Here is a 23,359-nt window from a genome sequence, read left to right on the forward strand (position 1 = left end):
GGGGTAGGGAATAGGTCATTGTTGGCGAGGAAAAGCTTCTTAGGGACATTGGGGCGGGAAGAGGGTGAATGTTTGGGAGTGGAGGAAAAGGGAGTGGTTGTAGGAGGTGTCAGTCTGCTGTGTTTGGGTGCAGGTGCATGGGCTGGATGCTGTTGTGATATGGATGGCTGTTGGGTGTCTGTGTGCTTGCGTTTGTGTACTTTGGGAGGAGGGGTCACAGACACAGTGGGAGAGGACACGGGGGACGTGTGCATGGATGTGGGGTTGGTGACTGCCAGTGAGGGGCGTGTAGTGATAGGCGTGCTGGTGATGGAGGTAGTGGATGAGGATGTAGTGCATGCAGGTGTGAGTGGATACGCTACTGGGAGGGATGTGGACGACGACGAGGAGGGGGACACAGTGGAGGCAGTGGATGTTGGTGTGTCTGCATGTGAATGGTGCTTGTGTGAGTGCCTGTGAGATGAAGTGTGGTGCTTGTGTTTGCCTGAGCCACTTCTGTTTGTTGATTTGGGTGATTGCTGGTCTGAAGGTGTGCTTGGGATAGGCTGGGGTGAGGGGATTGGGACTGGGAGTGGGTAGAGGAAGTTGGAGGGGGGAGGCTGGAGACCGGGACAATGGCTGCCATCAGTGCTCTGGTCAGAGCCTGGAATGCTCTCTGTTGGGTCGCCACGCCAGAGTGAATGCCCTCCAGGAATGCTTTTGTTTGTTGCAAATGTCCCGCTACACCCTGGATGGCATTCAGTATGGTTGACTGCCCAACAGAGAGGGATCTCAGGAGATCAATAGCCTCTTCACTGAGGGCAGCAGGGCTGACTGGGGCAGGGCCTGAGGTGCCTGGGGCGAAGGAGATGGCAACCCTCCTGGGCTGCTGAGAGGGCAGCGCTGGTACGGGGTGGCGGCTATACCTGTAGTTGGGGTGGGCACAGAGGTGTCCGCCACCGCCAGGGCGCTTCCATCGGAGGAGGTGTCGCTGTCAGAAGTGTGTCCCCTCCTGTCTCCGTTGTGGTGCTCCTCTCGCCCTCCGTCCCACTGGTGCCCTCACCGTCAGTGGATTCGGCCTCCAGGCCCATGTGGGATGCACCTCCCTCTGTCGCCGGTGCCTCTGCTCCTCCGCCAGATGATGCTAATGCACACTAGGACAGGGTGACAAAACAAAAAGGGGTGGAGGGACAGAGGATACACTTGGTCAGTGCCAGCAACAACACTACCGTTGGCGTACACAACTCACAGGGAACAGCCCTATGCACTAGGCCATGCACTACCAGTTCCACTGCTAGTCACAGGCCCATGGGGTACAATGCCTAATGCCATTAGTTGCACACCTGAAACCCACAGGTCCCTGCCCAGTAGTAGATGCCCACTAACAATATTGGGATTGGAGTGCATCTGAGCTTGCCCATCATTGAACATACCCTGCCATGTTCGCCCTGGCCTAGGGGCACCCACAGCCCCCACCCAGGTAACACCTTAACGCGCGCAAAGTCATGATTCTGAATCTGTACTCACCCCCTAGTGGCTGCTGTGATGCCTTCAAGCGCCCATCCAACTCCGGATAGGCCACCCCCAGGATGCGGAACATCAGGGGGGGTCAGAGTATGACGGGAACCCCTTCCTAGTTGGGAGGCCAGCCCCAGCTGGGCCTCCGTCGTCTTCCTTGCCCAGCGACGCAGGTCCTCCCACCGTTTGTAGCAGAGGGTGCCCCGCCTATCAAAGACCCCCAGGGTCCGCACCTCCTTGGCGATGGCACCCCAAACACCATTTTTCTGATGGGCGCTGACCTGCAGGAAAAAAATAGCAGAAAAGGTATTAGTCATAGCGCCAGGACTGTTATACTCATGTCCCACCATATCCCCCCATCCACTTACGCACATACATTGCCCACCATATATGCAGCACTCTGCCCAGGACCCCTCAGACCCCTCGTACATGGGGCTTACACACATAGCAATCCGACATTCATGGCTCATACATCATGCACACAGTGTACTAACCTGTTTGTCTGGAGGACCATAGAGTAAAGTGTACTGGGGTAGGACCCCATCCACCAGTCTCTCCAACTCCTTGGAAGTGAAGGCAGGGGCCCTTTCCCCAGACACTCGAGCCATTGTTGCTTCCAGACACAGGTCACAGCAGCACTTGCAGTGTAGGTCCTCTCCTGTTGAAGGTCAGGTAGCAAGTGAGTGCACAGATAAAAAATGGCGGTCACATCCATGGCGGTGCGTACCATCACCGCTGGCGTACATCGCCATTGGCTCCTGAAACCCATAGGGCCCAATGACCGCAACGGCGCACACCGCCAGCGGAATTACCTCATTTCCACTTGTCTCTCCTCACAGGTCAGACAGCCGCCATTTCAGGGGAGCACAGGCCATGGCACCTAACTGCATGACAGCAGACATTGGCACATCAAATGACTTACGAGTTCACATACTGTTTCTGTAAAGGAAAAATTGCATATTAATTTTGACATATGTGTGAATATGACCTTCTGCTCCCCGTTTTCCACCCTAGAGTTCAACCGCTGAGGATGAATAGGAGATGGAGACATCCTCCTGTGTACAGACCCCTGGTGGGCCTGGCGACAATGGAGGACAGGCACATTATCCTGACCTACAGATTTGATAGGGCCACAATCCAAGAACTGTGTGCCCAATTGGAGCCAGACCTGATTTCAGCTATCCGCCACCCCTCAGGTATCCCCCCTCTAGTGCAGGTCCAGCCAGTGCTCCATTTCCTGGCAAGTGGTTCCTTCCAAGCGACAGTGGCCATAGCATCAGGGATGCCACAGCCTATGTTCCCAAACGTGCTGACCGGAGTGTTGTCTGCACTGCTGAAACACATGCGCAGCTACACCGTATTCCCCCAGATGGAGGATTTGGCCACAGTGAAGGCTGACTTCTATGCACTGGGACATATCCCCAACATCATTGGTGCCATTGATGGTACACGTATTGCATTTGTGTTCCTCCCCCTCACCCCGGAGAAATGAACAAGTGTTCAGAAATAGGAAAAGCTTTCACTCTCTGAATGTGCAGATGGTGTGTTTGGTGGACCAGTACATCTCCCATGTCAATGCCAAGTATCCTGGCTCTGTGCATGATGCCTTTATCTTGAGGAATAGCAGCATCCCATATGTGATGTCTCAACTCCAGAGGCACCAGATGTGGCTAATATGTGAGCCCATGGTACCCACCCAGTTGATGTAGGTATATGGGTGTGGGTTTGGCCCTAAGGGTGAGTGTGTGGCTAACAGGAATCCCTCGAATATTTGCAGGTGACTCTGGTTACCCCACCCTCTCATGGCTACTGACCCCAGTGAGGAATGCCAGGACAAGGGCAGAGGAACGTTACAATGAGGCACATGGGCGAACAAGGAGGATCACTGAGAGAACCTTTGGCCTCCTGAAGGCCAGATTCCGGTGCCTCCATCTGACAGGTGGATCCCTTTATTACTCACCCAAGAAGGTGTGCCAGATCATCGTTGCATGTTGCACAACCTGGCCTTGAGATGCCAGTTACCTTTTCTGCAGGAGGATGAGCCTGGCAATGGTCGTGTGGCAGCGGTGGAGCCTGTGGACAGTGACGAAGAGGAGGTAGAGGAAGAAGATGTAGACAACAGAACTGCACTAATTCAACAGTATTTCCAGTGACACACAGGTAAGACACTGTAACTTCAGCTTCCATTGCAGTTTTGTGTTTGACATTAAAAATGGCAGCCTGATTTCCCTATTTCTATGGCCACTTACTGTACCCTTTGGCATTTCTATTTTCAGATCTCTGTGCCCCATTCTGGCTCTTGGTGTGTTTACTGTTGCCCACTACAGGTCATACCTATGTAAATATTACAGTACATTTGAATTGCAATGTTTACAGTTTGTGAAACTAATACATTTTTCAAACAATTGACAGACTCCATATTTGATTTTGTTCCAAGGGTGTTTATTTCTGTGATAATAAGTGTACGGGATATTGCAATGGGCTGGGTTGCTGATGGAGGAAAGTCCAGGGTAGAGTCCATTCTCTTTGTATCACAGGTGAAATGTCCAAGGGGGCATAGGAAGGGGAGCAATGGCAGTTCAAGGTGGACAGGGTGACAGAGTGGGACAGAAGGGTGACAATCAGGAGAGTCTTATTTCCTGGCGGGGGTCTCGGCAATGTTCTCTGGCTTCTGCCTGGATCGCAGGGATCATTTGTGGGGTGGTTCTCCTTCTGCAGGGGGTGGGGTGCTGGTGGCCTGTTGTTCCTGTGGTGGGGCCTCCTGTCCACTAGCGTCTGTGGAGGTGGAGGGCTGTTCTTCGGTTTGGCTAGTGTCAGGGGCCCGTTGGTGTGCCACTGCCTCCCTCATGGTGTTGTCCATGTCTGCCAACACCCCTGCAATGGTGACCAGGGTGGTTTGGATGTCCCTCAGGTCCTCCCTGATCCCCAGGTACTGTCCCCCCTGCAGCCACTGGGTCTCATGCAGCTTGGCCAGTATCTGGCCCATGGTCTCCTGGGAATGGTGGTATGTTCCCAGGATGTTGGTGAGTGTCTCGTGGAGAGTTGGTTCCCTGGGCCTGTCCTCCCTCTGTTGCACAGCAGTCCTTCCAGCTTTCCTGTTGTCCTTGCTTCTGTCCCCTGAACCGTGTGCCCACTGCCACTGACCCCAGGTCCCTGATCGTCCTGTGTTTGTGGGGTTGCCTGGGGTCCCTGTAGTGGTGGACACACTGCTGATTGATGTGTCCTGGGGACAGAAGGATGGGCCTGCTGGGTGGGTGCTGTGGTGGTGTTTCTTGAGGGGGAGGCTCTGTAGTGGGTTAGGACAGTGGCTGGGTCACCGACTGTCCAGAGGTCCCTGATGGGCCAGGTTGGTCATCATGATCCAGGCGTGCAGAGCTGCTGTAATCACTGTGGGCCTCTTCGGGGGCTGGATGTGGCTGGCACCTCCTCTCCGGTGACGTTGAGTGGGGGTCCTGTGGGGATGTAAATGCAGTGTTATTGTATCTGTGTGTGGCATCTTGTGCATGGATATGTTTCCCTCTATGTTTGTTATTAGCAAGGCAGCTTTTGCTTGTGTGAGTTGTGCTTGGTTTGGCTAAGTGATTGTCACTAGTGTGCATTCTGTGGTGATGGGTGTCCATGCAGGTCTGTGATGGGGTCCATGCATTGGTGTTGCATGCAGGGCTTGGTACTGGGATGGGTGGGTTGTGATGGTGGGGTATATGTGAGGTGGTGGGGTGATGAGGGTGAGGGTAGGGATTGTTGTTTGTGATGGCATGCAGCTAGGGTAGGGGATAAAGTAGTAAAGATTTGACTTACCAGAGTCCAGTCCTCCTGCTACTCCTGCCAGGCCCTCAGGATGCATGATCGCCAAGACTTGCTCCTCCCATGTTAGTTGTGAGGGAGGAGGTGGGGGTCCACCGCCAGTCCTCTGTACTGCTATCAGGTGTCTTGCTACCACGGAACGTACCTTCCCCCGTAGGTCGTTCCACCTCTTCCTGATGTCATCCCTTGTTCTTGGGTACTGTCCCACGGTTTTGACCCTGTCCATGACTCTCTGACATAGCTCCATCTTCCTAGCAATAGACGTCTGCTGCACCTGTGATCCGAATAGCTGTGGCTCTACCTGGATGATTTCCTCCACCATTACCTTTAGCTCCTCCTCAGAGAACCTGGGGTGTCGTTGCAGTGTCATGAGTGTATTGTGAATGGTGTGGGTGAGGGTGTGAGGGGTGCTGTGTTGGGGTGTGTGATGTATGGTGCGTGGATGTTGTATAGGTGATGGTGGTGTGTGTCTTTGGTCTTGTCTGTGATCTTGCTATGTCTCTTGTGGCACTTGTTTGTATTGGTAAAGGGTTGTGGGTAATGTGTGTGTGTGTTTTATAGTGGTGTGGGTATGGTGTGTGTATGTGTATCAGGTGTGTGTATTTTGAATTGTCCAATGTGGTGTTGTTTTGTTAGTGTGTGGGTATTTTGAGCGTGGCCAATACTTTACCGCGGTTGAATGACCGCTGCGGTGATTCGTGGGTCATGATGCTCTGGGCGTACTTCTGTTGGCGTAACGGTGTGGGTTTTGGAACCGCCATTTTATCACTGACCTGTGGTCTGGCGAACCCGTGTGTTTGTCTGTATAGTGGCGGATTTCTGTGTGTGGGTCATAATACGGGTAGCGGTATACCACCACGCTCACGGTATGTTGACGGTAGTCAGCATGGCGGTAAGCGGCACTTACTGCCAATGTTGTAATGAGGGCCATAATCTCCAGGCACAACCCAAGAACAAAGTGAGACACAAAACTGCTCAAATTTCCACTTTCTGGATGTTCAACTCCACTATGTTGTCTGAATCCCTGCATGAGGTGTTCATAATTGGCATACACTTCCTCCTTAGCTTCTTGAGTGGCTCAGTTTATTTTCAACCAATAAATCTTTTTTTGCCGGCCTCTAAGTTTCAAAAAGTTAATCACCTTCTCACATTCCTACATGAATTCAGGAGAATGGGCATTGGCCTGAACTACTTTCGGAGGCTCAGCGTTTGGCCATTGTTTCAACAATATACATTCAGCCTATAGATTTGTAGGAACCACAGTGTTGAAAAAGGCATTCCAATCCTCCCTCAACAGTTACGAAATCTTCACAAACTGCTCAACCTAAATGTACCACAAACCAGGATTCTTTCTCAAAATTGACAATTGATTTTTAAATGTAGCAAGATCACTGTGACTCCAAGTTACATGCACATACCCTCCTCCATTTACCTCTCTCTGGGGATAAGTGCTAATTCCAGAGACACTCCGGTCATCCCTTGTCAGTGTCCTCCCAAATCCTCCTCTTCTTTCTTTTTATTTGCATGCTGAGCCCACTTATCTTTGATCTTTCCAGTTTGCTCTGTTTCCATGTACTGCCCCAGATGTACCTTTAAATTAAACGTTCTCATGATTTTTTAGCGTATCATCTATTATGTGTATTCTAAAATTTATTTGAAAGGTCTGAATCTTAGTTAAGTTTAGATTAAATAAATACAGCAACTGCTCCTTTTGCAGAATTGTGACAGTGTTGTCCTGAAGAATAGATGAGGCAATGTGTCCCTAAAGACAAGATTCACAACAGCATTTTGAAATACAGTCAATAATAAACTGACTGGAAAGTGAGTTTGAGATCAATAATTTAGAAAAGCAATAAAGGTTCCATAAAATATTAAAGAACAATGCAATAAGAATACAGAAAGCATGGAATTGTAGTCTCAAAAAATTAGTTGGAAGATCTATGTCAGTTGCAAAGAAGGCTCTCAAAGTTTAAGTGCATGCAGCATTAAGCAAAATATGTAAAATAGGCTAAGTACCAAAATGCAGCAAATTAATAGAGAATTGGACAGCATCCATAGTAGAAATCCAAAAGACTCAAAAGGGTCTCCAGCTCACCCCCTACTCCAGGGGTTTATTTATATAACCAATTTCAGCATAGAAAATCATAGAAAATGCAATGTGAGCTTTTTGTCAGCAAACATATTATCATGGTAACAGATCAGATTTCAGCATTATAAAATGGCATTTAACCCTACCATCCTAACACTATCCCACTACATGGATATTGATATGCCCTGTCTGACCTAATGTCACCCAGATATGTAAGAATACAACTAAGTACATAAACAATAAAAGATGTCTTGAATAAATGTTATGTATTGTGCTAGCAGGAAGAACCTTGAAGTAGCTAAATTCTGTTCTCCACCGAGGACAGAATTGCATACAAAATAAACAGTGCACATTTTGCTGCGTGTGGTGTCAATAACAAATAAAAATAAACACACAATAAATATTATGAAGCAGCAGCCATTTTTTAGAACATCAAGTGAGAGCTAGTAAGCATTTGGCCATAAAAACAGTTTTACACATCACACCTTTTTTATTTCAATTGCAAATAGCTCATATCATTAAGCACATATATTGCTAATTGCAGAAAACTCCAACACTATGCAAGAGTAGAGTATACAGCTTATGCCTAAGCCCGTTATTGAGGTCTGGCCTTAGCGAAGACCTTTTGATTTTTCTGATATTGTATAAGTTTCAATAGCACATTGGGCAGCTTATTTACATGGGGCCGAAGTCCCGTTCCTCCTCATGTTATCCATATGCAAATCCCTCGTCCAGGTTGATAAATTCCTCTTTCTCTACATTTAACCTAACCACATCTTCAGTGGTTTGGCTCCCACTTGGTGCACTCCCTACCTAGGGTCATGCTCCCATATCTAGTAACACCCTGTGTAACCAGGCACTGAAAACACTACAGATAGATTGGTTGCCGTAGCACCTGCTTGTGTATTTGAACCCATACAATTGCTTGTGAACTTGGGGCTGTAGTAACAGTAGGTATAACGGGGGCTCCTGCTGTCATGATTGGGGCAACTGGAGGTGTTCCTCCCGTTTGAGTTTGACCTTACCTAGTAGGTGCAGTCACATTATTGTCAACAACTGGTTTATTCCCTCCATCTGGCAGAACTGCATTATATGGAGGCAGTCATGAAGCTAACAAATCCTCCAAAAAGTCTTTACTATCATCGCGACCAATGTTCCCTGAAAGGTGCGCGCGCAGGCACGCGCGCATCTTTCCTTCCCCCAACTCGCAGGCCCCTTTGACTAGCGCACACGTTGTTTTCAACATCACGTCGCTGCCTGCATCATGCAGGAGAGAGGACGTCAGTGCTGCGTTTTAAAAATAAAAGCAGCGCGAAAACGGGTCACTGTTTGCGGCCGAGCAGGAAGAAAAACAACAGTGTGGCCATCCGAGGACAGATCACTGCAGACAGGAAGCACCTGATTAAAGCAGGTAAGTGTATTTGCATGCGTGGTCACCCTGGCAGTAAAAGTGCCGAGGGTGGGAAAGTGTGCTTGGTATAGCACACTTTCCCACCCTCGGTCTGTCACACAAGCTATGGTCCTCCTGGGAGAGGGCAAATCCTTTCCACCCCCTACATTAACCCTTAACTTGCTATCCAAGAAGTAGTCACTGAAAGTTGGAAACATTAGACAACAGGCATCCCCGGGGAGCCTCACCCCCTGACCCACCCCCCGGTCGGAGGTAGAGTTGCGGGGTCACAGCCTTACCCGAGAATAGCACGTGGCCTAGATTCACAAGTAGATGGCATTCCTTTTGTAGTGGGATTGTTAAAATAGTACATATAAAGTGCTCCAATACCTTCGGTCGAGTGGCACTATATAAAGCTGCATGAACAAATAAATTGTTACTACCGTGATACAGCGCCTATTGACCCCGGTGAGCCGTTGGAATGTTTCCATGGCGGGGTCCAGTATGCAGCCCGTACATTGTAGATGGCCGTGCACATCCTTTAATGCTGGTGCATCGATATTTGAAGTATGCCACCGTACTGTATTGTAATAGCATTTACCTAGCGCTACCTGCTACTGACGAGGCACCGGAGTGCTTTGCGGACAGGTGGCATGCTGTTCCTTGGGATGCTTAAAAACGTTAAGAGGCAGAGTTGTGCATATGGAAGAAGTAAGGTAATGATAGCTCCTTCAACAACTCTGAAAAAGATCACCGGCGGGTACTGGAGGTGATGAACAGTGTGTGCCGCACCACTAACCAACACCAGTTTATAGATATAATATGCGCGAGCTCCGAGGTGTGGACTGATAACGGACCCGTGACTGAGCCCTTATCGACCGGTGCCTCACAATGTGTGGTTCCCCTATTAATTTATTGAACTATTTTGCTAATGCTCATTGTTCGATTGGGGGGGGCACTTATATCTCCCCAGCAACATACGCTTCCTTCTAGCACCCGGCTTTCTCTCTCTCTGCCACTTTGATTCTTGCTTTTCTGTATTTCCAAGCCTCTATTCGAGCATTTCTGCCACTTTCGGTTGCCTTTTACGCACTCACTCTCACTTATTCTTTGACGTCCACTGAGCGCCTCACATTAATTCTCTGCCACTTTCTGGGCAATCTCTCACTTCTCTCACGAATTCCTGTCTTCCTCTGTTCAGTGCCTCTTTTTGCTCTTTTTTTAGTCTCTTTCCATGAGATTTCTATGGACTTTTTTTGCCATATTTGGCCTCTTCACTGCTCTCCTCTTTCCCGCTGTCTTCTCTCCCTTGTGCCCTTTTATCTTCCGTGGGGGCATTTCCTATCACCTCCCCTGTGCTACACTCCTCTCAGGCTTTCCACTACCTGCTAAGCCCGCCCACCTCTAGCAAAGCTCCATCTACCACCCCTGTTTAATGGTAGACATGCTGCTGGCAAGCGAAAGGCAAAGCCCTCTGCACCCGTCCACGCCCCACACAGGCTAGGACCCTTGGTATACAGCCCCCCGCCCCTTCATGGCTGCTACTTTTCAGTCTCTCTGTGCTCTCGAGCCGATTGCTCTGCCCCACATTGTGGCCAAGCCTTGCCCGCCAACATCAAAGGGGTGTTCTCCTGCACCTCTTGCACCTTCTCTGACCACCCTCACCTCAACCCCATCACTCTCTGAACTCACCCCTCCCTATCCTTCATCCTTCCCAGCACTTGCTCGCTCACCAGACATGACACCAAAATCTTGCAAACCAGACCTGCTCTTCCTGAATGAAACATGGCTGATTCCCACATTGTCCTCCAACATGGCCACAGCGATCCCCTTCCCACATTGTCCCCCTTCTACTATCATAAGACAGGAGAGGACCATCAGATCTGTCGATGTCTAATAAACTGCCAACTTGCTCGAATTCCAAGAGCGTGTTTTCACCATTTTGTATCAGATATGGTTGATCTTTTTAATTTGCATATATTTGTGGATACTTCCCACCAGAGCACACATAACTAACGGATGTGAAGACTGCTCCATAAGTGTTATGAATGAAACACTTAATTGATTCTCACCAAAGCTGATCTCTACATTGGTAAAATTTTTCACGTTCCTGCATTTAGATTTTAAGTGTTATCGGCACTTATTGAGAGAATAAAGCAATGAATTACAGGGCACATATTTTCATCTAATTTTATTAAATAGTTTTTTATTGCAATGTATAGACTATTGTTTTCTATTTAAAGTAAAAAGATGTGTTTTAACAAAAACGATGCACTGAAGTTGGGTTTTCCGTGGCCTCATTGACTTATACAGGGTGGCAATGTAAACACTTGGGAATTGGGGTAAATACAATTAACCGAAAAATGAGGTGTTTCCACGGGTTTCTTCCTCTCCAGACAGATTTCTTTTTATTACAAATGTGTTTTTATTTGCAAGCATTGGAAAAAATAAGTATATTCTCAGTGCCTTGTGCTTAAAATAAAGTTTGTCTCAGTAGCAGCCCGGACTTGGTAAAATCATTAATTATATAATTAATATTTTGTATTAAAAAAGGCAAGCATTTAAAAAAATCTTTACTTTGCGCTCCAGTGCAAGAGGTGCTAAGGTGTGCATTTTCTGCCGTCTTCAGCCCAGCCTCTATTCTTGACTCATCAGATTTACCCATAGAATGGTCCCCAGATTCTATGAACTTTTTCATTCAGGCCTGCCTCCTTTCAGGAAAGATTTTTGAATTAATTTGCTTTCATGTACGTCGGGTTTCATGTACCATCTGTATTTTACAACAATATCACAACGTCACCACAAAGTATTATTACAAATTCAATGTTCCCTGTAAGATGCGGGCACGCACCCTTCCTTCCACCCCCACGCAGGCCCCTTTGTCAAGCGCGCACGTTTTTGCAGCGTCACGTCGCTGCCTGCATCATGTGGGAGAGAGGACGTCAGCGCTGCGTTTAAAAAATAGAAACATTGCGTTGCTGCAAAATGTACTGTCATTAGGTAACAAAGGCCACTACAACATCATAACACCCACACAGAAAGCTGAAAAGTACCCATAATTATGTTTATCAAATGTTCAAACAGCGTGTTCAATAAAAGGGAGCAATAGCTGACATCACAATTAGAAAATAAATCCTTGGTGCAGTGGATGATAACATTCAGCCTGGCTTTGGGATGGATTCAATAAGTAAGTATTAGCAATATTTAAAAGTAATGTTTTTTTTAAAGATTATTTACATATTTGTTGGTCAGTTTAAAGACAAGTGGGTCTTTATATTTGAACTTGACAAACAGCCCTAAATGTAATAATATTAACATTTGCAGGAACACTGCATTAAACACTCAGGCCAAGGGTTGATAGTGTTTCATGCAATGCAGTGCAGCATCCACATGCTGTGTTGTGCAAAGGGAAAAACACAATGAAGCTCCATATCTACAAAGAATGTTCACCTGCTCAGATTTCTGCACAGATTTCCCCTTGTTTGCTCCTACTTAAAAAAAAAAACGTAGCTTTTTTGTTTGGAAAATCCCGCTATCTCAGTAGATCATGATTGACATCAAACCTATTGGTGTTAATGGTAATCTGCCTCAGTGTCATCTCAGTAAGCACTCCCTTGACACACCGCAAAAAAAAAAAAAATGTTTTTTTTCTGTTATGAAAAGTTCACTGTGAATTCATCTATAAGCAGATCATCACTGACTTTCATCTATGACAACCTGTCAGGCAAACAGGTCCATCAGTGCTCATTCACTATGCTTTCATGTGACACATTTTAAAACTGGCTCCCAAACATGGCTCATTCACCTAAGCAACAATTTATCCTAGCTCCAGAATGTCAAAATCAGGCGACAAGAAGTTCAGATCTAACGTCCTCTTAGTGCATCCAGCGACCCTAATCGTGGTTATAGATCTAATTTTCTATGCACCTAACATAGGTGCATGGCTAACAACTGTACAACATACATAACTCTCACCCCCATGTTTATAATCCCTGGTGGGAGTACAATTGCTTCTCCCCCACTAAATGCCTCACTCTGACCATAACACTTAAACAATGGAAAAGTAATGATCAAATTAACCAACCTAATCGACCAGATTCTTCCGCCTTAGTGCTGAGAGCTCCCAGAGGGCTTGGTAGCTCTCCCCACTTTCAGCTGGGGGAGGGGTAAAGACAATTGTTAGACCTGACAGCCTTAGGGTGGTCATCCCACAACTTTCTGCCTGCCTCCCTACACTTTTTTGACACTGTTTTTGCTGGTTTTAGTACTCTGTGAACAGTACGAGTGCTAACGTTCATATGCTCTCTCCCTTAATCAGGATATCTTTGGTTCATTCCCAATTGGCATATTTTATTTACCTATAAATCCCTAGTAAACTGCACTACATGTGCCCAGGGCCTGTAAATTAAAAAAGTAAAAGGCAGGACTTTGTTTGCGCCGAATTAGCGTGATTCTTTTTACGCTACTTCGTCACAAACTGAACTCCACAGCACACTTTATTAAATCCTCTAACTTTGCAGTCAAAGCAGAAAAGTAACCATTAATCTCCAGGATAAAATAAGCTGCAAATTGTAAGACATAAGCTGGCACTGGACTTCTGTCGTTGAACCCACAGCAAATGTGACAAGACAACAACAAGACTTGAAGGCACCTTCATTCCTCATTCACTGTCTGAATGAACAGAACACTTTTTTTTTTGTCAGCTTGCCAGAACGGGCCAGTAGGCCTAAAAATGGCTCACCCTTATAAATCCGATTAGTCTTAGCGAGTGGCCGAGCAGATAACTTGAGGCCTGTAAAGGCTGCATCATCGAATGTCTAACGCGTGATATAGGTTTCCGAACGGATGATAATATCGAACCTGAGTTCATCTAAACTGAAAGCCCAGGTAACTACTCAATTGCTCTGGAACTGTCATGCATAATGTTTTTGTAACTCCTATAACCTATGCTAAATATCTTCTTTCCATCTGGCAACATCTGGATTTGAACGGGCAGGCGTGAGTACCACGGAAGACCAGGTAATTCTGTAGACGTTCCAGGTGGGATTAAGGGTCTCTACATAAATCACGTTCATGATCCACACCTTTGCTTCTATTACAGGTTTGTCGGACCGAGCAAGTTATAGATTTGAATGGACCGACATGTGTAGAAGTAGAACGACCAGGTAATTATTTGATAGGTACCCCATCTGGGTCACCTGGCACATTATAATATGACAACATGCTGTAACCAACTGTTAACCATCTTTTCTTTTGCTGCAGACATCTCAGACAGTACTGGTCATAGATGAGGACGGGCAGACTGGAGTAGCAGCAGAAAGAGCAGGTTATTATTTGCTAGTTTTTCCTTATGGTGCAACTGAGACTTTGAAAGGTTCAGGTGCTTTAATCATTTTTTCCTCTTGTACAGGCATCTTAGACCCTGCTACACAAATTTGAACAGGCACATGTGAGTAGAGGCAGAAAGACAAGGTAATAATGTAGCAGATTTTCATTGTGGTGCACCTTGTACAGTGGAATATGACAACCTACTTTAACCACCTTACCCACCTTTTCTTCTATTGCAGGCATCACCATCAGCACTACTCATATATTACAAAAAGGCGCATGTAAATGGAAGCAGAAAAAAAAGGTAATTATTTGGTAGATTTCACTTGTGTGGCACCTGGTACATTATAAAATTACAACATTCTTCAACCCTTTTTTTTTCTTTTGCAGGCTTCTTAGACAGTGCTAACATTGGTTAGAAAAGGCAGACGTGACTACAAGCAGAAAGACCAGGTAATTATTTAGTAGTTTTTCTTTGTAGTACATCTGAAATACTGGAACACAAGCATGTTCTGTTACCATTTTTTTTTCTATTGCAGAGATCTTAGACAGTGTTACATATCCAGACAGGTGTGAGATCAAACAGAAAGGCCCAGGTAATTACTTGCTTGTCGCTACATGTTCCAAAAGATAGCTCAGTCTTGTCTGGAAGATTGCATTCAATAGCATAAAAACCAACTTTAAATAATGTTTACTTTAAATAATGTCCTTCTTTTTTTTGCAGGCTTTGCGGCACAGTAGGCTCAGACTGATTGCCACCAAAATGTTCAAGTGCAAAGCTGTGACTTCTGCAGAGAGCAGTGCTTCACCACAAAGGAAGAAATGCTGTCTTGTATTCAAAGAAGAATGGCTGAAAGAAATTGTGGAGACTAAGACACAGAAGTCCCGGAGCAAGGTTTGCGTACAACTGGGAGAGCTATTTCTAAACAATCCAGAAGTAGGCCTGATTTGCATAGTATGTGCAGAAGCAAAGATTGGAGGGGTCTTTTCTACAGAGAAGAAATGGAATGATGGCTGGAAGCTGGACTACCTGAAATGCCATCTATGTAGCAAAGTTCATGAATCTGCTTTGGTGACACTGAGAAATAAAAGTGCTGCTGCCAGGCTGGGTTTTGGAGTGCGCACCATGCTAACAGAAAATGCCAGTGACAGAGCAAACAGACTAGAAGTTGTTGAACGGCAAAGATCCCTGCCTGAGGAGATAAAGATTCTCATCAACAATGTGTTGCTAGCAGTCAAAATGAACACGTCAATGTTATCTGTTCAAGACATCCATGACCACGTCGCATTGTATGTGAAGATACCAGACAGCTGGAGGAGCAAGAACTATGCCTTTGAGTTTTTGGAGGCCATCAACAGCGTGATACGCTCTGACTTCATGGCAGAACTTCGCAGTGCTCGGTATCACACATTGATAATTGATGAGAGCACAGATATTTCAGTTACAAAAATGCTCATCCTCTACTTCAAGTTCCGATCTGTAACATCAACAGAGCACAAAACAGTGTTTGGGGGAATTGTAACTCTGAGTGCATGCAATGCGGAGGCTATCACTATAGCTGTAAAAGACTTCTACACTGCTAATAAGCTGGATCTTATGAAAATGGTCATGTTCACATCAGATGGTGCATCAGTGATGCTGGGAAAGAACAATGGTGTTGCTGCCCGCCTCAAACAATCCATTCCCCATTTAGTTGAGCAGCACTGTGTTGCGCACAGAGAAGATTTGGGAGTTGACGATGCCTGGAAAAAAGTGCTGATGATCAGGGAAGTGGAAACATTACTGAGGACTGTCTACACTGTGTTCTCCCGCTCTCCGTTAAGGAAGTCCAAGCTGGATGAAATTGCTTTGGTCACTGAATGTGAAGCGGTCTCCTTTCGGCCACTCAATGAGGTGCGGTGGCTTTCAAGGCATTTTGCTGTTGGTGCACTCTTGCGTAATTACGAGGTTGCTCTCAAATACTTTGATCATGAAAGAGTTGAGGAGAATGACCCAATTGCTAAATATTGCTACAAAAAACTATCCGACTCAAACTTCCACATTTCCTTTGTAGCACTAAATGACATTCTGGGTGAACTTGTATCTTTGTGCAAGTTGTTTCAAAAAAGCTCTTTGACCACTGTTGAAGCTGTACAATATGCAAGAGCAAAAATTACCCAAATGAAGGAACAGTACTTGGGCGACACTGTCTTTTGGAGCAACACAGTAAGAGATCTGATGGCTTTGTGCAGAGAGGACCGAGAGTATGATAGTGAGCCGATGTTATCTTTCATTAAACTTCTTTGTGAGCACATGGAAAGAAGGTTCCCAGAAGAGGCATTGAAGGAATGGACAAGCTTTGATTTCCATACAGTAACAACACAATCACAGTTTGATTTTGGGAATGAGAATGTACAAAGACTTGTTGAAAAAGTAAAAGGTCTTGGTCCTGGGTGATTGTGACACCCCTGATGATGTTGTTCGGCAGTACAGAGATTATAAATATGTGGTGGCAGTGCATATAAAAAGCGGACTGTTTAGGACCTTTCAAGACATGGTGAATTTCACTCTGTGGAATGCTGCACAATATAGTGTTGTATCTCAGCTTGTTGATGTCTGTGCAACTTTCCAGGCTTCAAGTGCAGACTGCGAACGAGGATTCAGCCTCATGAACTCAATCAAGTCCAAATTAAGAAACAGACTAGAGGAGAGTCACCTAGATATGCTGATGAGGACAAAGGCATACCTCTCAAATGGGAAAGTTGACTTAGACCGAGTTTATCAGCAGTGGAAGAATGGCAAGGACCGGCGAGAAAAACAAACATGTCACACATCTAATGTTGGCACCTGACTTGTCTAAACTATGATGCGGCTCCTCCTACAGTCCATGTGTGGGTGGGCTAGGAACATTTCTCAGCCTGTATCTTGGCAGGGGCAGCATGGCATTTGTCAACAGTGTGTTAATCAAATTGTAAACGTTAACTAATTATACAACTGGCTGTATTTGATGTGCAGGGCCTTCTCCAGCACTCTGAGAGTATTCATTAAAGTTCCATAATGGTTCAACCTCCTGATTTCTGTTTTCTCTAACTGGGGTGTAGGTGGCACTTAACAGGTCATGTCCTTGGGGTGTGTAACCAGGTCACAAAACTGCCCTAATACCCTATTGCATGGAGTAATGTTTATACAAATATCCCTTTTTTGCTTAAGTGGTATGGAGAGGCTAATGGCAAAGATTTTGGTAGTTATGTGCTGCGTTCGCATGAATGGTCAATTTCTTGGCGCACGTATCCTTGGCTGCAGCGCACAGAGATATCACATTGCCGCACACAGTGGAAAACAATTTGAAGGAACATTGATCGCGACCAATGCTAGTCCGGGAGTGTGCATCTTTATCACATTTCTTTTGCGCTATCTTTTTTCTCTGCCTTATTATTTGTCAATAAAGGGTGCATCCTAATTCCTTCAGTCATGTCTTTCCTCCATACCTGTTGTTCGGCATCCCACTTTGCATCCATACAGTTACAAACATTTCTTTTACCTCAGGTCTAATATTTCTCTTTGTCTTTTGAATATGTTGCATGCGCCCAGGCATTTAAAGCCTCAAACTGTGCTGGTCTAGGTGGGGGCATCATGTCATACAATGCTTGCTATAATTTTCTATTATATTCAAGTTAAAGTACCATAGTAAGATAATTGGAAGGACCCTTCTTTCTCAGTGATCTTGCTCCATTGATTAACCCTAATCCCTGTGAGAAACCCAACATTTGTCACCATGGAATGATTGGGTGCGCCTTCAAAAGGAGCATTCTCGCCTTCATGAACAGGCCCCCTTATATCACATCTAAGAAGATCTCTCAATGTTCGAAAGCATTTCATTTTAACTTATCAAAATCAACACTTTCAATACAAACAAGCACTAGTTTTCAGTGAATCACAATGTAGTATATAGTATTAGCAATCTGCGGCCTCATTGAGGCACACTCTACACTGACCTCTCACATTACAACACCTGCTGACCTAATGACCGATATCAGCTCGGCACACAGCAACTGGTCAATACCAGTGAGGCACCTTATGACGCAGCTTGCAGCAGCTCTCCCCTGTTCAAAATTCTCTTCACACAAGCAATATTTTACAAATGAAAAACAAATAACTCTTGTCTGTTCCACTAAAGAAATCAAAGTTATCACTCACTCAAGGGGATGAATGGGGAATAATGCTCTCTATATGTTTTCACACACACAAGTGAAATTTCGTGCAGCTGAAATTACTCTGACTAGTGTAGCTTGTCCTGTGCGCAAAAGGATTTACCAACACCAATCACTATTAGTACACTCTCACACCAATAGTTTAATAGTTCCCTATCTTAATTGTGCTGCCAATGGTACCTCACAGACTGACATCACAAAACTTAAACAAGAAAAAACACAATATATTTATTATCAAACCAAGGATCCTAGGCTATATCGAGTCTGATAATTACCTTCAACATCTTAACTAGCGCATATGCATGTATATAAAAAAGCAACCTACACAGAGCAGCAAATGTATTCTTACGTCTCACAGAGAGCAGGACATTAATTCTCATGCCTTGCTTTTCTGCCCTCTTGGACTCGAAGGTGGACACCACACCGCAAGACACACAACATAAACACAAAACACTGTAAAGCTTGACAACACACAATTAATGATGCAAAGCCCTACTTTTACTCACTCCTAAGCCACACCAACCATTTTCAGAAATGGCAAAACACTGCCCATACTCTGAATTGAACCATGGGCTTCATGGACTGCGGTTTGGCACGTTCTCATTATTACTAGGGTATTTTTGAGCCGCCTACACTTTCATCCTCTTCTTAATCAATTGATGTAGTCTAATTTCCTATATCTTTGGGCTCTAGTGTAGTTGTCAAACAGATTGCGCTAATGGTCTTACGAACCACTGGTTATTTGCTGAATGTGTATTCTAGAAGCTAACATCAGTATGTCAATTTCAAATCAAAGTGAAACCAATTTGACTCCACAATAAAGAAAGAGAGAATGGGTTGCAAGCCATGATGGTTTATTAGTTACTCACTCCACCTAGATATATCAGATAGAGGGCAATGCAAATCATTATAAAGTACAAAATGCAGAACAGAGGTAATATTGTTTCCATAAAGGTATTTCCATAATGTAAATGGATGATATGATCAGGGCAAAGTGAAATCTTAAAGAGAAGGTGTCAGTCTAAAGTGAACCAAGGTGGGGTTCAGAGGAAAGATAGACAAAGCGTTCAAGAGTCTAACTTAAGAATCAAAACTATGAGATATCAGCAGAGTAAGGGGAAGGCCTTCCCTCAGTGAAGCTAGGTCAGGATCTCCTAACAACTATTCTAAAAGGCACAATTAAGATTACATTGCATTCTTTCCAGAGCTTCTTCCCACCAACTCCTGAAATCTTGGATCAATCATGTTGCGCCCTCTCCCTGGGACAGGTAAACTTCCCTTGTTCCCATCATCTGACAAAGGTGCACACGAACGGTCTTGAAATGTGCAGGAGGATCTTTCTCTTCCGCACACACAGTGTAAATCACAACAGATGCCAGATTATAATGATCTTCTCTAACATTTTTAAAAACAAAACAATGAGCTACTCTTCTAGCTAGCGAAGGTTATCTTGCTCCTATCACATAAAGAAAAATGTCAAAGCACACTTTAAAATCAACATTATGTTTAGCAGTGTGGCTCTATACCTATGTATCTACACACTAATACACTGACTAATATAAGATTAAGAAAGATTATGGAGCATAATATTTACACTGCTTCACTCCCAAACAAATTCTATCAAATCCCATCAAAGGATCAGCATTTTACAGAGGATAAAATCAGCTTAGAATGCAAAATTCCTAAAAGTCATATGGTACCACCAACAAATGATATATAGTGATTACAATCTGCCTTTTACATGTGCTCCTTTTTGTGACATTGAAAGAAAATGCTTCCGCTACAATGTATTTCAGTGGGGACCATGTCCCACAGTCCTGTAATGGCTGCCATAGCATGTTGTCCATCACAAACAGGATGTAACTTAGATTCTGTTATCCAGACTGGTGCAGTGCTAGAGTGACACTTACACTCATTGGTAGATCAGGGCTTTGACAAATGAGATAAATCAGTCCCACCTCTCATCACATCTCCCCTTCATCTCCCTACGGGTGCAAACTTTAGTTTAGATCACAGAAACCCATATTGTGTTTAAAGTAAACGAGCTGTTATCCCTCTACTCTCTTTGAATTTGTTTCTAGACATTATTGTTGATTTCTGGTAAGGAATGATGCTGGGTAAAGAAAACATTATAACTCTCTTATCACCCAGCTGCGGAGTTGTGACAGTGCTGTTCTGAAGAACAGACAAGACAATGTGTCCCTAAAGACAAGATTCAAAACAGCATTGTGTAATATAGTCAATGATAAACCAGAATCAGAAAGTGAGTTTGAGATCACTAATTTGAAAAAACAGTGAAGGTTCATTAAAATATTAAAGCACAATGCAAAAATAATTTTTAAAAATGCACAGAATTGTAGTCTCAATAAATTAGATGACCTATAAATCAATTGCAAAGAAGGCTCTCAAAGTTTAAGTGCATGCAGCCTTAAGCAAAATCTGAAAAATAGGCTAAGCCCACAATGCAGAAAATTAATAGAGAATCTGACACCATTCCACAGTAAAAATCCAAAGTCTCAAACGAGTCTCTGGCTCACCTCCAAATCCAACGGTTTATTTATATAGCCAATTACAGCAACAAAAATGATATAAAATGCAATGTCAGCATGTTCTTAGCAAACGTATTGGCATGGTAACAGATAACATTTCAGCATTATGAAATGGCATTTAACCCTACCAGTCTAACACTATCCCACTACTTGGATATTGATCTGACCTAATGTCATTGTGACTTATCAGAACAAACTAGTTACATAAACAATTAAAGATCTCTTGAATACATGCAATGTAGTGTGCTAGCAGGAAAAACCTTAAAGTGTCTAAAGGTTTTCTCCATAGTCTTTGCAGACAGCATTTCATGCAAAATAAACAGTCACATTTTTCTGCATGTGGTTTGTGGGAAAGTAGGCTCTTTCTAGCTTGGTTATCCCCACTTTTGGCCTGTTTGTCAGTGTGTTGGACTGTGTCTACTGGGTTCCTGCTAATCAGGACCCTGGTAGTTATGCTCTCTTCCTTAAATTATGGGTATGGCATACTGATAACCCAGTATTTCACCCACAATTGGCATATTGGTGCCCCCTTATAAGCTCCTAGTATATGGCACCTAGGTACCCAGGGCACTGGGTTTCCAGGGGATCCCTATGGAATGCAGCATATCTTTTGCCAACTGTAGGAAGCACATGCAAAGGTTTTTGGAGGGCTGCCACTGAAGCTTGCATGAAAAGGTGCATGCACCCTTTCACTGCCATTTACACTGCACCAGGTCACTTATAAGTCACCCCTATAGCAGGTCCTCCAGCCCTGAGGGCAGGATGCAGAGTACCTGTATGTGAGGGTACCCCTGCACTAGCAGAGGTGTCCCCACAACCTCCAGGACCTTTATTCAGACTTCGTGAGTGTGAATCCATTTTACGCGTGTACTGGACATAGGTCACTACCTATGTCCAGCTACATAATGGTAACTCTGAACATGGGCATGTTTGGTATCAAACATGTTGGAATTATACCCCAATGCTTTTGCAAGCATTGGTTGTATAATTCCATGCACTCTGGGGGTCCTTAGAGTTCCCGGAGTATTGCCATTCCAGCCTTCTGAGGTTTTCCAAGCAGCCCCAGCTGCTGCCACCTCTCAGACAGGTTTCTGTTCTCCTGTTGCTTGAGCAGCTCAGGCCCAGGAAGGCAGAACATAGGATCTCCTTTGGGACAGGGGAGTTACACTCTCTCCCTTTGGAAACAGGTGTGACTGGCTTGGAAGGGGTAGCCTCCTCAAGCCATTGGAAATGCGTGAAGGGCACATTTGGTGCCTTCCTTGCATGATCCAGTCTACACCGGTTCAGGGACCCCTAGTCCCTGCTCTGGTGCAAAACTGAACAAAGGAAAGGGGAGTGACCACTCCCCTGTCCATCACCACCCCAGGGGTGGTGCTCAGAGCTCCTCCAGAGGGTCTCTGAGTTTTGCTAACTTGGATTCCAAGTTGGCAGGGAACTCTGGGAGCACCTGAGTGGCCAGTGTCAGCAGGTGACATCAGAGCCCTCCCCTGATAGGTGATTACCTGTTTAGCTGACCAATCCCCCTTTCAGGGCTATTTAGGGTCTCTCTCTTGGGTGGTTCTTCAGATTTGGATTGCTTGACTCCAGCAGGAATCCTCTGCATCCTTTACTTCACCTTCTCACTGAAGAAACTGCATCGGGACCCTCCAGGAACTCTACAAACTGCAACAAAGAAGCAAAGATGACTTATGCAACATTGTATCTTCAGCTCCTGCCAGCAACTGCAACTGTTTCCCAGTCGTGCATCCTCAGAGGACAGCCCGTCTTCAGCCTGCACCAGAAGAACAAAGGAATCTCCCTTGGAGTGAATGAGTCACTCCCCTGCTTCAGCAGGCACCTCCCTGCAATGACGACCGGCTGGGTGGTTCCCCTCTCCTGATGAGTTGCATGGATCCTGCATCACAGGTCGTGGACTGAAGTGGTCCCAACGGTCCTGACGTCCTACTGTCCAACTTTGGTGGAGGTAAGAGCTTGCCTCCCCACGCAAGACAGTACCCCCGTGCACCATGTGTTTTGCAGTTGCCAAGGTTTGCTGACATCCTTCCACAAAGTTCTTCATGCACCGTGCAGCTCCGCCCCCCAGCACGCTATCCTGTTTCCTAATACTCCTAGCGCCTCTCTACACACTACACTTGCCTGGCTGGGAAACCGACATTCGCATCCCACTTTCTTAGTATATGGTTTGTGTTCCCCAAGGCTCATTTCTAACTACTGTGATTTTCACTAATTGCACTGTTTTCTAACTGTTTTTATGCCTATTTCTGCATACTAGTGTATATAATTTGTGTATTACTTACCTCCCAAGGGAGTATAGTCTCTATGGTATTTTTGTAATTTGTGTCACCAAAATAAAGTACCTTTATTTTTGTAACTGAGTATTTTCTTTCATGTGTGTGAGTATTGTGTGACTACAGCGGTATTGTATGAGCTTTGCTTGTCTCCTAGATAAGCCTTGGCTGTTCAGCTACAGCTACCTCTAGAGAGCATGGCTTCTAGACACTGCCTACATTT

The 23,359-nt window shown here is 45.2% G+C and overlaps 2 protein-coding genes across 2 annotated transcripts in view; both read left to right on the forward strand.

Moving 5' to 3' along the window:
- Positions 1–23,359, forward strand: part of UBXN2B (UBX domain protein 2B) — a 344,843-nt gene that overhangs the window by 211,521 nt on the left and 109,963 nt on the right. The gene's annotated exons all lie outside the window — the stretch shown is intronic.
- Positions 12,896–17,154, forward strand: LOC138282530 (E3 SUMO-protein ligase KIAA1586-like). The gene is made up of 7 exons (XM_069220222.1): positions 12,896–13,945; positions 14,043–14,106; positions 14,191–14,252; positions 14,348–14,412; positions 14,499–14,561; positions 14,648–14,704; positions 14,833–17,154. The coding sequence occupies exon 7, from the start codon at positions 14,872–14,874 to the stop codon at positions 16,543–16,545; it is 1,674 nt and encodes a 557-aa protein (XP_069076323.1). The 5' UTR covers positions 12,896–13,945; positions 14,043–14,106; positions 14,191–14,252; positions 14,348–14,412; positions 14,499–14,561; positions 14,648–14,704; positions 14,833–14,871; the 3' UTR covers positions 16,546–17,154.

Source organism: Pleurodeles waltl, chromosome 2_2 (genome assembly GCF_031143425.1).
Source record: "Pleurodeles waltl isolate 20211129_DDA chromosome 2_2, aPleWal1.hap1.20221129, whole genome shotgun sequence".
NCBI classification, from domain to species: domain Eukaryota; kingdom Metazoa; phylum Chordata; class Amphibia; order Caudata; family Salamandridae; genus Pleurodeles; species Pleurodeles waltl.